Consider the following 17,109-nt stretch of genomic DNA (forward strand, 5'->3'; position numbering starts at 1 on the left):
AAATGGTATAGGCCAGTGGTAGTCAACCTGGTCCCTACCGCCCACTAGTGGGCGTTCCAGCTTTCATGGTGGGCGGTAGGGGTTTGCTGTAACTCTGCTTTATAAATTTTATAAAGTAAAGTTACTTCCCTACTTTATAAATCACCATTACTGTGGAACCGGTGGGCAGTTAGAAAATTTTACTACTAACAGAGATACAAAAGTGGGCGTTAGGTATAAAAAGGTTGCTTACCCCTGGTATAGACTCTCCTGTTTGTGCAGGGAGTTGGACTGGATGACCTCCAAGTTCCCTTCCTGTGTTATTCCATGTTCTATCCCAGTGATGGCTATCGTCGTTGCGTGCCAAAGGCATCCATAATGCAATGTGTGTGCGACACCACCACTCCCATGCACTCTGCCCCAGCGCATATGCCACCCTCTGTGGGCGCCCTGTCCCCTGCACATGTGTGTGACCCTGCCCTGCTCCCACCACTCCCCCCATGCAAGAATGCATAACCCCCCGTGCTCCCCCTTCCCCCGCGCATGTGTGTTTGTGAGCCCATTCTCCAAAGCACTTGAAGGCAGGACAAGAAGCAATGGATGAAAACTTATCACAGAGAGATACATGTTAAGAACTAAAAGTAGAAATTTCTTGAAAATGAGAAAATATTAATCCATGGAACAGGTTGCCTTGAAAAGTTGTGGCACTCCATCACTGGAGGTTTCTAAGAACAGATTGGACAACCATTTGCTTGAGCAGGGGGTTGGACTAGAAGACCTCCAAGGTCCCTTCCAACCATTATCCTCTGCTCTACGTTCTAAAAAGGGACCAGATGCAGCCCACAGCCTGGGCAACTAGGACATGGCCTGTTCCTGCCCCCATGAGGGCCACCTCACCTTTCACAGAGCTAAAGTGATGGAAGGGGTTCTTGTCTTCTTCAGCCAATTCGTCATCTGCCAAGTGTCCATTGGGCACATAACGGCATTCGTCACCGAGGGAAGATTGTGGCAGTGCCACAGGAGTGCTGCCGTAGCAGCTCCCTCTCCTGGCCTCTCCTTGGCCGCCCTCATGCCCTATCAGGGGCTTCTGCTCCTCTTCCAGGGCACCCTGCTGCACCGCTGTGATGCTCCTTGCAGTCTGAGTCGGTGGCTGAATGTCGTAGTACATCGTCATCACAATAATTTGAAGCAGGATCCACACCAGGCACATGAAGAGCTGTCGACAGGAGAGTGGAGAAGAATAGAAAGCACTTTTGCGTTAACACAGAATCTGGTTGCGGGGAATAAAAGGAAAGCCAGGAATAACCAGAATTTTTTTTCTATTCCATTTCACCAAAGGGCATCCAATGCTGAAATTTTAAGACAGCCCTGAAGGTTTTTTTTTTACAACAAATGACAAATAAATATTTGATTAACCTAAAGCTAGACTGAGATCTCCATGAACCCAAGGGGGGAGGGGGGGACTTGTTTCTACGTAGGCTTGCATTGAATGATAGGAATCTGTTCTGACCACCCCCCCCCCCCCGTCCCACACCAACACACATTCTGAGCCAAAGATACGTTACGGCATTTAATTAACAGACAGAGAGGTCCTTGGCAGCAATCCAGCACAGATAAGCCGTGGCAGCAATCCAGCCTGCCAAGCTCACAATAATGTTCTCCAACATTCGTTCCTGCGTTGACTTCTGCAAGAGGGGTGTGTGCACAAGCAGTCCTTTTATAGTCTGGAGAGGAGCCTAATGACCACCAGCTGAGTGCAATTACCTCCTGTAACTGCGCAACTGTTCCTGACGCTTATTAGCTCTTCGGTGTCGCGAATCCAGGAACAACTCACTGCTGACCTCAGGCTCACACTCCCTTGTCTCCTCCCCTCTGGTCCAAGGCTCAGGTGCCTCCTGGTGGCCAACCAGCCTCTCTGCGCCCTGCTCGGACTCGGAACCCCGTCCAGGGTTCTCCACATCCTCCAGAGCTGACTCATAGGGCCCCTCGCTATCAGAGTCTGGTGGCAGCTCCAACGGCTCCTGCTGGGCCATAACAGGAATCTAAAATCTTGCTCTTAAAAAGAGCCCTCAATTCAACAGGCATGCTTTTGAGCAGGTTTTTAATGATGATTATTTAACATTTGGATTTGAATTCACTTCAACCTTACTATAATTGTTCTTATGGTGAAGTGAGAGAAGAAACATACTTGGAAAAATGTGGACTACTGCAGTTTCATCTAGCGGTTAAGACTTTGAGGCCATCAACAGGAGACAGTGAGTTCTAATTCCACCGTAGCCAAGAAAACCAGCTGGGTGACTTTGGGCCAACCACTAGGAGACCGTGAGTTCTAATCCTGCTTTAGGCATGAAAGTCAGCTGGATGACTTTGACCCAATCACCAGGAGGTGGTAATTTCTAATTCCGCCTTAGCCAGGAAAGCCATGCTGGTTGACTGTGGGCCAGTCACTCTCAGCCCAACTCACCTCCCAGGGCTGTGGTTGTGAGGAAAACAGGAAGAGGAAGATGAGTTGGATAAATTGTAAATTATATTTGTAAACATAATAAAGGTGCATGACCCGACAAATGCGCGCACGACAAAAGTGCACTGACAAAACCGCGGTGCTAAAACCGCAACGTCATCAACGCGACATCATCAATGCGGCAATAACAGCACGCCGACAGAAACGCGATTTAAGTTAAGGTAAGGGTTAGGGTTAGGGTTAAGGTTAGGTTTAGGGTTAGGTTTAGGTTTAGGGTTAGGGTTAGGTTTAGGGTTAGGTTTAGGGTTAGGGTTAGGTTTACAGTGCGCTTCTGTCGGTGCGCTGTTGTCGGCATGCTTCAGCGCTCATTCGTCGGTGCGCTTTAGAACTCGCGGTTTTGTCACCGCGGTTTAGTCGGGCGAGCTTTTGTCGTTCGCCCTTTTGTCGGTGAACCATAAAGGTGGAATATAAACCAATAAATAAGCCAATGAGATGGTCAAGGAGCCGAGGAATGTTTCATTTTTCACTATACAACTCTCTCCCCAGTACAGATAGTCCTTAACCTACTATCACAATTGAGACCACCAGAATTTCTGTTGTTAGGAAAAGCAGGCGTTAAGTGATTATTGACTTCAAAAAAATGTTGGACCAGTTTTGTACTTAAATCTTGTTAATATTTTAACATTAACAGGAGCCGTGGTGGCAGAGTGGTTAGAATGCAGTACTGCAGGCTACTTCTGCGGACTGCCAGCTGCCAGCAAATTGGCAGTTTGATTCTGACCGACTCAAGGTTGACTCAGCCTTCCATTCTTCTGAGGTCACTAAAATGAAGACCCAGATGGTTGGGGACAAATAGGCTGACTCTGTAAACCGCTTAGAGAGGGCTGTAAAAGCACTGTAAAGTGGTATATAAATCTAAGCGCTATCGCTATTTGTGATATTAATTGTAAGCCAATCCAGAGACATTTTGTGGAGCAAGACGGGCAACATATATACATTTAGTAAATAAATAGTGCTTCCAAAAAAAGAAAAAATCTTGCAACTTACCCCAGGAGATGTAAACTTATTGACCACAAAGGGCCCCAGATGGAAGTTGCAGAGGCGAAGGAAAAGGTTGCATGCTGGCCCTGGAAGCAAATAGGACAGAAGAGGTGTATAAATAAGGCATGCAGGTTACCTGCCAGGACATTAGCATCTTCTGCAATACAATAATAATACAACACAATACAATAGCAGAGTTGGAAGGGACCTTGGAGGTCTTCTAGTCCAACCCCCTGCCTAGGCAGGAAACCCTATACCGTTTCAGACAAATGGCTATCCAATATTTTCTTAAAGACTTCCAGTGTTGGGGCATTCACAACTTCTGGAGGCAACTTATGTTCCACTGATTCATTGTTCTCACTGTCAGGAAATTTCTTCTTAATTCCAGGTTGCTTCTCTCCTTGATTAGTTTCCACCCATTGCTTCTTGTTCTACCCTCAGGTGCCTTGGAGAATAGCTTGACTCCCTCTTCTTTGGGGCAACCGCTGAGATATTGGAAGACTGCTATCATGTCTCCCCTAGTCCTTCTTTTCATTAAACTAGACATACTCAGTTCCTGCAACCGTTCTTCATATGTTTTATCCTCCAGTCCCTTAATCCTCTTTGTTGCTCTTCTCTGCACTCTTTCTAGAGTCTCCACATCTTTTCTACATCGTGGCGACCAAAACTGAATGCAGTATTCCAAGTGTGGCAGATCGACGGCGAAAACAGCTACGCAGTTACAAAAGATAATTGGACCCAGCTGGTTGTAATTAGGCTCCTCTCAAGATTGTATTTAAGGAGGGACTTGGGGAGGAGTCTGATTTGCAGGATTCAACTTCATTGTTAACGCTGGAGAAGCTGTTATCTGTCTCTGTCAAAGTCTGAGTTGCTGCCAAGGTTCTTATCTGTTTGTTGTGCTTGGCTTTCAGCCACTGAGATTTATGTTTCCTGCTAATAAAGTGCTGTGGAATTCCAGTTAAGCTTGTCTCGGCATTCGTTACTGGACGGAGGAGGGGGTCAGAACACACTCGTAAGCCGCTTTTTCCAGTCCCGCTGTAATTTTGAAGGGTCACTGAATGAAATATTGAGAGTCTACCTGTACCGCAATGCAAACTTCAAGTGCCGACCCAGAATGTCAGTTCCCGGGGGGTTGGGGGGGGGGCAGCTGTCAAAAACAGAAGTCCTTACCAATAAGCAGGCCAACCTGGCGGCATGCCATGACGGCCGCAAAGACCTTGGACCTCTCCTGCGAAGTGGTGGAACGGGTGAGGTAGCCGAAGATGGAGGCCCCTGCCCCAGTTCCCACACCTGTAGTGGAAAGGCAAAAAAAGTCCATTGGAGAAGGAAAGAATGGTGAATTAAGCATATCTTCGCTCATCCACCACCCGGAAGTACATTATCCCCTCCCTGTCTGACACCTTGACACCGAAGACTGAAAATGCTACTGTTGTGGCCCGCCAGCAGCCAACAGAGCTGGCCACAGAGTCAGACAGTGAGGAGGTTGGGGAGGAGCATGGGCCAGTCCTGGAGGCTGGGGAAGGCTCGGACAGGAGCTCTGCGTCGGAGGCAGAGATGGGGCCAAGGCCATCTGGCAGTTCTCAGCTGCCTTCGGAGAAAGACAGCAGTGAGGCAGAGGAACAGCTGGAGCCTGTTCCCAGTGTGCGCATGTGCAGAGCTGCCAGAAGAGAAGAACAAGTCAGAAATCAGGGTCAACTTGGGAGTAAAGTCACAGGTGGACGGTGAATGGCCCCTCCCATAGGAAATAAAAGAGGAGCAAAAGAGGAGTGGGCTTTTGCAGGAAACAATTCATTTGTTCACTTGTTCGTTTTTTTCAGGAGTGTGAAGATCTGTCCATGTATCTCAGAGACTCTGTGCCAAGCCTTTCCTTGCACCGCACTGTGTTTGGAAAATATTTACATGGCAGCTTTCCAAGATAGATAAGGTCTGTGGTCATAACTTCACCTTTGAAAGACTGTTTACCAGGCCTTTGTTGAATGTGAATGAGAGGAATTCACATTCGTTTAATAAAAGAGGTTTTGTTGGGACCAGGAATCTGCTTTCGTGCTTTTGGGGAAAAGCCTAGAACAGTTTACATCTTCTCTATCCTGCTCTACAGAGTGGAGAATTGGTCTCAGACAGAAAGCCACTTGAAGAGACTAGAAACCTTTGAAATGTGGATTACAGGCGGCAGATACATATAAGTTGGGTTGACAACATCAGAAATGAGGAAGTGATAAGCCCCCTGGGAAATACAAGGGAAATCATCGAAACCATAAAAAAGCGAAAGTTAGAATATTTCAGACATGAGATGCGACACCCGGAAAAATACGGCATCCTTCACTTAATCCTCCAAGGAAAGATTGAAGGCAAATGAGGTCCAGGCAGAAGAACATTGTGGCTTCAAAATCTAAGGACCTGGTTTGGTCAAAACTCAACAGCACTTTTTTTTTGGTGAGGGGAAAGTGGGGGGGAATGCTTAGATATCTTACTAACTGACTTTGTTTCAGAATATGTTATCAGGGTGTAATGTTATTGGAGGTTTATTGAAATTGCGAATGAATGCCAGTCGGTGGTCGTGTCTTTAAATACAAATGATTTTAGATAAAAGCACATTTAAATAATTGCAATTAAATGAGAACTGGGGTACAGTGATAGCAAAATACATATTTTTTTTCTTTTTGTTTTAAAATGTACAATTCAATTTGAATGAAGTATATGTAATGATTGTGGAAGAAACGCACGGAATGTATTTGTAACCAATCGGCACGCTTTCTACAAGATGTAACGAAAGATGATTCTTTTTTGTGTGTGTTTTTGTTTAATTAAAACAATAAAACTTTTCAAAAAAAAACAAACCTCAACAGCACTTTTTCGTGTGGCTGTTGATAAAAACAGGATCGCCAACTTGGTCGCCAACGTCCATTGACAGATATGGCACCTTCAAGATTTGTCCAGCTAATATCTGGTTGGCTGGGCAAGATATTTTCTTCTGATGCAGTTCTCTTTGTTAAATTTAAAACAAAGGGTAACAAGACCAAGTGTAACACGTTTCAAATATTGCAAAACCAGCTAAAAACATCAAATCCAAAATATAACTGAAGTCCTGTAACTGTGCAATCCTCTTAACTTGACCCGCGGACCTTCTATTTTTATTTTGGAATTTGCACAGTACACACGGAAGTAAAGGTTTAAGTTGAGGTTTATTGGATTCATATGCCGCCCTTCTCCCAAGGACTCAGGGCGGCGTACAAAATAAAAGGAAACACATATTACAAAAATTAAAAGGGACATTAAATAAAGTATCAAAAAAAAAAACCCAATTGATATTTACAATAAAAATTTAAAAATTAAATTAAAATTAACAACCAAATTAATCCTATATTTTATTCTATTCAAGCCAGGCCGGCTTGCTGGAAAAGCCAACTTTTTAGGGCGCGCCAGAAGGACCGGAGATCGGGGATTATGCGAAGCTCCGGGGGCAGCTCATTCCAGAGGGAAGATGCTCCCACAGAGAAGGCTCTCCCCCTGGGGGTCGCTAGCCGACACTGTCTGGCCGACGGCACCCTGAGGAGGCCAGACTAACCAAATAAGCTAGCTTGGCCCAACAGGCCAAGTTGCAAATCAAGGTTAGAACAAACACGTTAATGTTTTTGCTAGGCCTTTTACCTAAGAGATTTAGTAAGCTGTGTGGAAAGAGGAGGAAAGAAGAGAAGGGCCGATAGAATTGGAGAAGCTTAAACCTCTAGATCAGTGTTTCTCAACCTTGGCTACTTGAAGATGTCTGGACTTCAACTCCCAGAATTCCCCAACCAGCGAATGCTGGCTGGGGAATTCTGGGAGTTGAAGTCCAGACATCTTCAAGTTGCCAAGGTTGAGAAACACTGCTCTAGATTAAGGAAAAAGGGAAGAGAATTCTCTTATTTGTACCTCAAAGCTCAATTAGTTGAGTTGGGTAGAGTTGAGTTAGACTCAGAAAGATGTTCCTCTCTGGTCCTTACCTGCTACTAGTCGGCTGCTGAGAAGCATCCATTTGGAGCCGCCAATGAAGTACATGAAGTTTCCTGAAATGATAAGAAAGACTAGAAGAAGTATGGCTTGGTGGAGCTCAGCCATACGTCACAGGACTAGAACCCACCTGGCCACCCACGATGCCACCAAGCTTGACGGCACCCAATTCTAAATCATTCATGGACAGCATGATGCTGGTTAGGGTTTTGTGCCCAGCAGAAGAAGCTCTCTCACTATGATCGGGGAGCAAGTGGATTATGGGTTGATGTGTCTCCTAAACCTGGAAGACGTCACGGACGGACTCTCCATTGGAATAAAACTCCTATTGGAACAATGGATCAGTGGAACAATATATCTATGGAGACTGTGGTTCTCCATTTCTGGGGGCTTCCAAAAAGAGATGAACAGTCACCTCTCAAGGATGGTTCTGCTGGCGTTCCTGCACATTACGGAAGGATGGACTGGATGATAAACTTCACACCTGTAGATTGGCTCATTCAACACCGGACTGATGGGAGTGGTTTCTTAACTGCCTTAACCTACGTGAATTGCGTAGGGGATCCTCAGATCCTGCTTCTTTTGCCTTGCTATCTCTTTCCTTCAATAAAAGGCTCCTTTTGAAAGGCTAATTGTTTCAAGAGTTCTACTTTCTTGAACGTCAGAGGAGAGGCAGGCCCTTGCAAAGGGACCTTGGAGTTCTGAAGGGACAGAAGCAGATGGCAAACTATCTTGTAAGGGCGACCTGTGCCAACCTCCCCATGGCCGCGTCCACTCACCTGCTATCTGAAACAAGTTGGCAAACATGATGCTCCCCTTGGTCCGATGGGTGCGATCGGACCAGTATCCAAAGAAGGGACCTGTGATTAATCCAGCAAAGCTAAAGGCAGAGAGAGCCAGGCCCAAGTAGTACGGTTCAGCATTAAGCTTTTGCAGATAAGCCCAAATGGTTGGCAGGATCACCGCTGGGCATGGAGAAGGGAGGAAGAAAAGAGACACACAAGTTTAAGAAACGTGTCTAAATAAGCGTGCATCAGAAGATGCCCCCCTATAGCCAAAATTACAGAAGATCTTCGGCTTTCCGTTGCGAAGCAAGACAGTTGTTAAGCGGCTGTTGCCCCATTTTATGATCTTTCCTGCCACAGCTATTAAGTGAATCACTGCACTTATTAAATTAGTAACGCCGTCGGTAAGTGAATCTGGCTTCCCCATTGACTTGGTCGGAAGGTCACAAGGGGGGGAATGGCATGACTCCCAGGACACTGCAACCGTCATAAGTACATGCCAGTTGCCAAGAGCCTGGATTTTGATCACGTAAACATAGGGGTGCCTGCAAAGGTCATTAAGTGCGGAAAAATATATACAAAATGTTTTATCGTTGGCATTTACCAATAGCAATAGCAATAGCAGTTAGACTTATATACCGCTTCATAGGGCTTTCAGCCCTCTCTAAGCAGTTTACGGAGTCAGCATATTGCCCCCAACAACAATCCGGGTCCTCATTTTACCCACCTCGGAAGGATGGAAGGCTGAGTCAACCCTGAGCCGGTGAGATTTGAACAGCCGAACTGCAGAACTGCAGTCAGCTGAAGTAGCCTGCAGTGCTGCAACCACTGGGCCACCTCGGCTCCACCACCAAGAAGATTGGCTAAAATGTACCCAAACATGAAGCCGACCTGCTGGAAGTGTAAAAAAGTACAAGGGACTTATTATCACATATGGTAGACCTGCCCGGAAACACAAAAATATTGGACAAAAATTTGGAAATGGGTGCAAGAAATTACAGGAGAACAGATAAAATACAAACCCGAAATCTTTCTACTGGGAATAATCAAAGGGAAATATACAAAGAAAATTAAGTACACATTAACACATCTGCTAACGACAGCTAGAATAGCATTTGCCCAATGCTGGAAACAAAATAATACCCCCTCGGACGAATTAGTGATAAAAAAAAACTTTGGATTGTGCAGAGACATCGACAAATTAACACTGAAATTAAAAGATAAAGAAGAGTCGGAATATTATGAAATTTGGAACAATTGGTACAAACGGCTGCAAAACAAGAATAAAATTAATTAAGCCAAAAAACAATATGTATATATAAATATATATAGAACTGTGAATAAAGGTGTGTAAATATAGAAGCGAAATATTATATACATGTACAGGTATGATGACATAACAACATTGATATAATGACTGTAAGGCAGTGTTTCTCAACCTTGGTGACTTTAAGTCCTGTGGACTTCAACTCCCAGAATCCCCCAGCCAGCTGGCTGGGGGATTCTGGGAGTTGAAGTCCACAGGACTTAAAGTCACCAAGGTTGAGAAACACTGCTGTAAGATGTTGTAGAAGGGGAAAAAAAAAAAATCTGCCAAGTGCGGAAAAACTGTCACAGGTCACGAAACAAATGGTCATAAATCGAGGGTTATCATCTTGAATGAAGCAGATTCTCACCAAGCATAGGTTTCTTGCCGTATGGCCCAGCCACTTCCTTTCTCGTTTTTGAAATCTCTGGTTTTCTTTACTGGCTGGATGGCAAGTTCAACTTTGCTTAAATTCAAGCTTTGGATTGCAAAACCTTTGATTCGAGCGATGCGGCTACTGTGGTTAACCACGTTTCTTATAAACTCCGAAACCAAGCTGGGTGACTCCTTTGAAGCTCTCTTGGCTGGGATTATACGAAAGGCTAAACCCCCATTACAGCTTAATGCCAACGTCTTAAGCGGGGTGTCTTATCTTGCTTGTTTTCCCTTTAAAAAAAAAACCCGCCCCTCATTTCTATTGCCAGTAATGTGGTTGTGGGGAAACCACAACTAAGAGGGAAGGGAACCCTTGGAACAAAACTGAGGATTTATGCATAGATCTGCCTGGGAAGTTATTTTTATTTTAGTATGTGCTTATATTTAAATGCAGTACGAGATGTTCTCCCCGCAAAGACCACCCGGTAGATTAAGTTGGACTGAGGCATAGGTAGTCCTCGCCTTACACTCATTCACTTAGTAACTCTTTAAACCAGGGGTCTCCAACCTTGGCAACTTTTAAGAGGTGTGGACTTCAACTCCCAGAGTTCCTCAGCCAGCTTTGCTGGGCCACTGGGGGGGCCACAAAAGCAAGTGGCTTCTTCGTATTTGCAAAAAACTGGAAAAATGAAACAATACCAAAACAGGAAGAAGTTATTCAAAAAATAATGGAGTGTGCTGAAATGAGCAAATTGACATTTGAAATTAGAGAACAAGAAGACGAGCAATTTTATAAGATATGGGATTTCTTTTATCAGTGGCTGGGGAAAAAAAACTGGAAATGAAAAATGTTTTACTTGTGCTCTAATTGAAGGAGTTAAGCGATAATACAATTATGTTGTTCAATAGATTAATAACGATATAAGGAGATATATATATATATATATATATATATATATATGTGTGTGTGCGTGTATTACATCTTAGGCAGATGTGTTAACCACTAAGCCACAGAGTTCGACTCCTTATCAGCTGAGCCAGGGTGAAAGGTATCTATTTAGAGTTACAACCCCCGGTATGCCCAAATATGGGAGGAAGATCACTACTTCCATTCTCTGTCCATCGGCTCATCACAAGAGACCATCCAGACAGAAACCCAATATTTTTACTGTTGCCTTTTTGTTACATTTGTGTTGTATTTGTGCTGATAAATAAAGAAAGAAATGGAGATTAGTATAGATCTATTTCAAGCTATTTAGCTCTCATCAGCTAGCCATACCCTTACTGGGATTCGAACCTGTGCTGTATTGCATCTTAGGCAGATGTGTTAACCACTAAGCCCCAGAGTTCGACTCCTTATCAGCCGAGCCAGGGTGAAAGGTATCTATTTAGAGTTACAACCCCCGGTATGCCCAAATATATATATAATAATTTAGAATTGTTTGTTTTAAAATGGATAAAGATAATGATGAATTTATGTATACTTGATAGAGGATTGGTGACATAATGTATAACTCTAAGTATATATTATAAAGATATCCTGTTGTTGATAAATAATTTTAATAAGGAAGTAATCAAAATATGGTATATATATGAAGTGAGTATCTAACAGAACACACACCCAGAGGGATTTTAGGGGTGTTTTACTCCCACAATATTTTTTTCCCAGAGAGTAAGTCATCTGTGTACAAAGTTTGGTTGAAATTGCTCGAGGCGTTCCAGAGTTATGATGGAACATACAAACCCACAGTCGTTTTTATAGAGAGAGGTTTTATTTGTTAAATAAAATGCCAAAGTTTAGACTGTATTTACAACTTTCTATTTGGACCCTATGGCCATAAATTAATTACGTATATGTATATGTGTATATATGTATGTATGTATGTATGTATGTATGTATATATGTATGTATGTATGTATGTATGTATGTATGTATGTATGTAGATGTAGATGTAGATGTAGATGTAGATGATGTATATGTATATGTATGTGTATATGTATATGATGTATACTGTATGTATATATATGTATATGTATATAAGCCTTGCTCCCTTCCTTCATTCTGCAATGGCCAATGATTTATTAGACATTAGATATACAAAGTAGTTCTTGATTTCTGACTCGTGGGTCATGTGTCATCACATTGGCAAGTACTAACAGAGAGAGAGAAAGACGAAACCTTTTTTCTATCCACTCTCTCTGCTGCATTTACAATTTAAGAAGGGTGGATCCCACTCTCCCTCCCACTTCCGTTTACTTCTCTCTGAGCTAATTAGCCTGAGTGACTTTCATAGATTATTTATTTCTCACATGTGTCTCTCACCTTCCTTCCATTAGGGCATACTTAGTTTTTCCTGCCAATCCAGATCCTAGAGATGATGACAAACCTCAAATTCCTCACCTTCTCATGTTCAACACAGGCTTCTGGCCACCAAACCAGACTGTCTCAAGCTACACTTAACCCAGACTGTTTCTATTCCTGTAAGATTTATGCCAGGATCAAATTCAGATTTATTTATTTTTTACCGCAGGCTGTGGTGGGATGTGTCCCAAATTAACATCCTTCAAATAAGCATCCAAAGATTAAGAAATTGCCCAGAAAAAAACTCAAGATCAGCTGATAAATTAATGACAGTTTAATTTATTAAATCCTACCTTTTCGGAGAGCAAAATTTACCAAATTTACAAAGGAGGGCTACCTAATTCTAAGATAACAATCCTAGTTAGATGTGCAACTGACTCTTCATGGTTCAGATCTAATACTTAACATCTGTACTGTCTGAAGAGCAAGCCTCAGAAAGCTAGGCAGCAAACTTAATTTAAATTTAAACAAACTTAGTTTAAATTAAGAGTCATTGACTGAGATGGATGGCTAGGGAAACTGAACAAACAAATAAAGATGTGTGCATCCACATTACTGAAAACATGGTTTAATGAATAAATCACTACTGGTTGAGTACACATTGTTAGGAATATAATCTAACGGTTGGGTTGGCAATATATAAATCATATAGCAATGCTGTACCTGTTTCTTTAAATCATGCTGTAAAATGTGATTGGTTGCTGTTTTCCTCAATCGGCCATATGAGGGAGCCAGAACGACTGTTAGCTCTCTGTTTGTTAGATGCTGGGCTGATCTGATCTGAGTGTTTTGGAAGCTGGCTTTTAGAAAGTGCCGTAATCTACAGTAAGTTTTGCAACTGATAGCAAACTTTGAGTACCAGACTGTTTATATGATTATGGACTATGTTATTTGGATTATCCCTTAACTGAAAGACATTGATGACTGACTGACTTATCCGTGTATGACTTGGACTGTTTGATGGACTCTGATACCTCTATTTCCACGAAAGTAAAAGCGTATTTAAACTGCAGTGTCTCTGTATGCTGGTTTGTGTGTTCTCTAACACAGCTCTCACAATGCTTCTCTGAATGCACTCGCTCTCCCAATGGGGAGCTTACCTAATACACATAATTCACTGTCCCATAATTCTTGTTTTATGTCCGCCCTTCCAGATGAAGCAGTCAGGAAACATGACAAGGTGAGCCAATTCTACTTTATTGTAAGACCACGTTAACCTAATCTTGCAAATCTGAGGGTATGAATCTCCCATCACCATTTTCAAGCACCTGAACAATTAGGGACTGTCCTTCCCAAGTTTCTTCCTCTGACCATTGAGTCACTGAGGGCACCTACCTCTCTTATCTGATTGTTTCCTAGGCACCACCTCTTCCCTTCATTCCTCAAGATCATTTCCACATCTCATTACAGTAGATAAGGTAGGATGCCCTGAGTTCACACCATGATTGATTAATTGATTTGCCAAACAAATCTTATTTCATTCTTTGACAAAGTGACTAAATTGGTGGTAGCGGACCAGCGAAATGCAGCGGACACAGTATACTTGGATTTCAGTAAGGCAGTTGACAAAGTAGACCACAAACCAGAGGTGGGATTCAGCAGGTTCTGACCAGCTCTGGAGAAACGATAGCGGAAATTTTGAGTAGTTCGGAGAACCGGTAAATACCACCTCTGAGTGACCCCGCCACCATCTATTCTCTGCCTCTCCAGTCCCAGCTGATCAGGAGGGAATGGAGATTTTGCAGTATCCTTCCCCTGGAGTGGGAGGGAATGGAGATTTTGCCGTAACCTTCCCCTGGAGTGGGGAGGGAAGGGAGATTTTGCGGTATGCTTCCACTGGAGTGGGGAGGGACTGGGGATTTTGCAGTATCTTTCCCCTGAAGTGGGGAGAGAAGGGAGATTTTGCAGTATCCTTCCCCTGAAGTGGGGAGGGAAGGGAGATTTTGCAGTATCCTTCCCCTGAAGTGGGGAAGGACTGGAGATTTTGCAGTATCCTTCCTCTGGAGTGGGGAGGGAATGGAGATTTTGCAATATCCTTCTCCTGGAGTGGGGAGGGAAGGGAGATTTTGCAGTATCTTTCCCCTGGAGTGGGGAGGGAATGGAGATTTTGCAGTATCCTTTCCCTGGAGTGGGGAGGTACTGGAGATTTTGCAATATTCTTCTTCTGGAGTGGGGAGGGAAGGGAGATTTTGCAGTATCCTTCCCCTGGAGTGGGGAGGGAATGGAGATTTTGCAATATCCTTCTCCTGGAGTGGGGAGGGAATGGAGATTTTGCAGTATCCTTCCCCTGGAGTGGGGAGGGAATGGAGATTTTGCAGTATCCTTCCCCTGGAGTGGGGAGGTACTGGAGATTTTGCAATATCCTTCTCCTGGAGTGGGGAGGGAAGGGAGATTTTGCAGTATCCTTCCCCTGGAGTTGGGAGGGAATGGAGATTTTGCAGTATCCCTCCCCTGGAGTTGGGAGGGAATGGAGATTTTGCAGTATCCTTCCCCTGGAGTGGGGACGGAATGGAAATCTTACAGTATCCTTCCCCTGGAGTGGGGTGGGAATGGGAATTTTACAATATCCTGAGGTGACATGATAGCAGTGTACCAATATCTCAGGGGCTGCCACAAAGAATAGGGAGTCAAACTATTCCCCAAAGCACCAGAAGGCAAGATAAGAACAATGGATGGAAACCAATCAAGGAGAGAAGCAACCAAGAACTAAGGAGAAATGTCCAGACATTCCCGAAGTTGTGGATGCTCCATCACTGGAAGCTTTTAAGAGAGTGGACACCACTTGTCTGGAATGGCCTAGGGTTTCCTGTTTGAACAATGGATTGCAATAGAAGACCTCCAAGGTCCCTTCCACTTCTGTCATTCCATCTGATATTCTGTTTTAGCAACCACACGGATTATCTCCATGACAACCTGGCCTTAATCTAGTCCTTTGCATCTCCCAATGGTGCGCTCATAGCAATTAATCAATTAACCCTGCTGTTGGTTATCGTCTTCTTTCCTTTCCTTCAGTTTCATACCTTACACTGAATCAAAACTAAAAAAAAAAAAAAATCCACACAACTGAACCTACTGGGAAAAATCCAACCGGACGTGGCAAGAATCGGAAAGCGGCTTAGCCAAGAAGCGAAGGCAGACCTGGTAAGCCAGTCCCAGCAGCCCCGTGGAGATGCGTGAGGCATGATGGGGACTGTAGTCCAAGACAGAAGGCCTCCAATTAATAAAGGCTGAGCTACGCCCAATCTATTCGCACTTCCTCATTATGGCTAAATCTGAGGAAACGGACGCTTTATTAAAGTGTTTATGGATTTAGTAGTTGTAATTATCTTGGTTTCCTGCAGCAGTTGTTTGAATCTCTTTGCCTAAGACTATTTTTCTAGTGCTGTCTGTTGTGGCCCAGCAGGAGCTGTTGGAGCTGCAAACAGACTCCGACAGCGAGGGGCCCTATGAGTCGGCTCTGGAAGAGGCGAAGGACCCTGGACAGGGTTCCGACTCCGAGCAGGGCGCAGAGAGGCTGGTTGGCCACCAGGAGACGCCTGAGGCATGTAGCAGCGGTGAGAGCCGAAGGGCGTGTGCTCCTGACGTCAGGCCTTGGAGTAGTGACAAGGAGACAAGGGAGGTGGTCCTGGATGCCAGGCAACACCAGGCAGATCGACGTAGAAAACAGCTACGCAGTTACAAAAGATAATTGGACCCAGCTGGTTGTAATTAGGCTCCTCTCAAGATTGTATTTAAGGAGGGACTCGGGGAGGAGTCTGATTTGCAGGATTCAACTTCATTCTCCATTCAACGCTGGAGAAGCTGTTATCTGTCTCTGTCGAAGTCTGAGTTGCTGCCAAGGTTCTTATCTGTTTGTTGTGCTTTGCTTTCAGCCACTGAGATTTATGTTTCCTGCTAATAAAGTGCTGTAGAATTCCAGTTAAGCTTGTCTCGGCATTCGTTACTGGACGGAGGAGGGGGTCAGAACACACTCGTGAGCCGCTTTTTCCAGTCCCGCTGTAATTTTGAAGGGTCACTGAATGAAATGTTGAGAGTCTACCTGTACCGCAATGCAAACTTCGAGTGCCGACCCAGAATGTCAGTTCCCGTGGGATTCCCAGGATTCAACTTCATTCTTAACGCTGGAGAAACTGTTATCTGTCTATGTTGAAGTCTGAGTTGCTAACAAGGTTCTTATCTGTTTGTTTATGCTTGGGCATAAAGAAGCAATGAATTTATGAGTTTATGTTTCCTGTTAATTAAAGTTAATTAATTAAATTGCACAGCTTAACTGTGCAATTCCAGTTAAGCTTGTCTCGGCATTTGTTACTGGATGGAGGAGGGGGTCAGAACAGATGTCTATGGAGATTCTCGGTCATCCAGGTCAAGGTTGTCCCAAACATGCTTTTTTTTTTTCAAGAGACGACTGGACATTCTGGTTTTTCTTTGAAGACATTTCGCTTTTCATCCGAGAAGCTTCTTCAGCTCTCACTGGATGGTGGGGAGTGGAAGGATTTCAGTTAATGGAAAAGCACCTTTGGGATCCCAGTGATGTTTGCCCTCAGCTGGTCCACAGCCCAGGTATGGGACGGAGTTAAGTTCAAAGGTCCCAGCCTTAAGGCAGCATTTTCTCTCTTATTCCAACCCTACCCAGCCAAGCCTCACCTCCAAATGGATAAAATCAGTTCAGGTTTTAATATCTACAAGGGAAGCCTGCTGTCTTTTGGAACAGAGGTAGCAAAAGCAGGATAAATCATCCAGAAAGATAGCATCATTCACCCGGCTATAATTTTATCTCAACCTAAACGCGGAGCGAGAACTTTCATTTTGTGGC

At 44.0% G+C, this 17,109-nt stretch overlaps 1 protein-coding gene across 2 annotated transcripts in view; it reads right to left on the reverse strand.

The window, feature by feature from the left end:
* LOC116514091 (major facilitator superfamily domain-containing protein 8-like) overlaps nt 1–17,109 on the reverse strand; it is a 31,644-nt gene that overhangs the window by 10,025 nt on the left and 4,510 nt on the right. For both annotated transcript variants that reach the window (XM_032225532.1, XM_032225533.1), the window contains exons 2-6: nt 8,248–8,433; nt 7,462–7,524; nt 4,652–4,771; nt 3,488–3,567; nt 877–1,195 (exon numbers count right to left, since the gene is read on the reverse strand). In XM_032225532.1, the coding sequence (XP_032081423.1) occupies nt 877–1,195; nt 3,488–3,567; nt 4,652–4,771; nt 7,462–7,524; nt 8,248–8,433 (768 nt within the window). The remainder of the gene's footprint in view (nt 1–876; nt 1,196–3,487; nt 3,568–4,651; nt 4,772–7,461; nt 7,525–8,247; nt 8,434–17,109) is intronic.

Source organism: Thamnophis elegans, chromosome 10, assembly GCF_009769535.1.
Source record: "Thamnophis elegans isolate rThaEle1 chromosome 10, rThaEle1.pri, whole genome shotgun sequence".
Taxonomy (NCBI): Eukaryota; Metazoa; Chordata; class Lepidosauria; order Squamata; family Colubridae; genus Thamnophis; species Thamnophis elegans.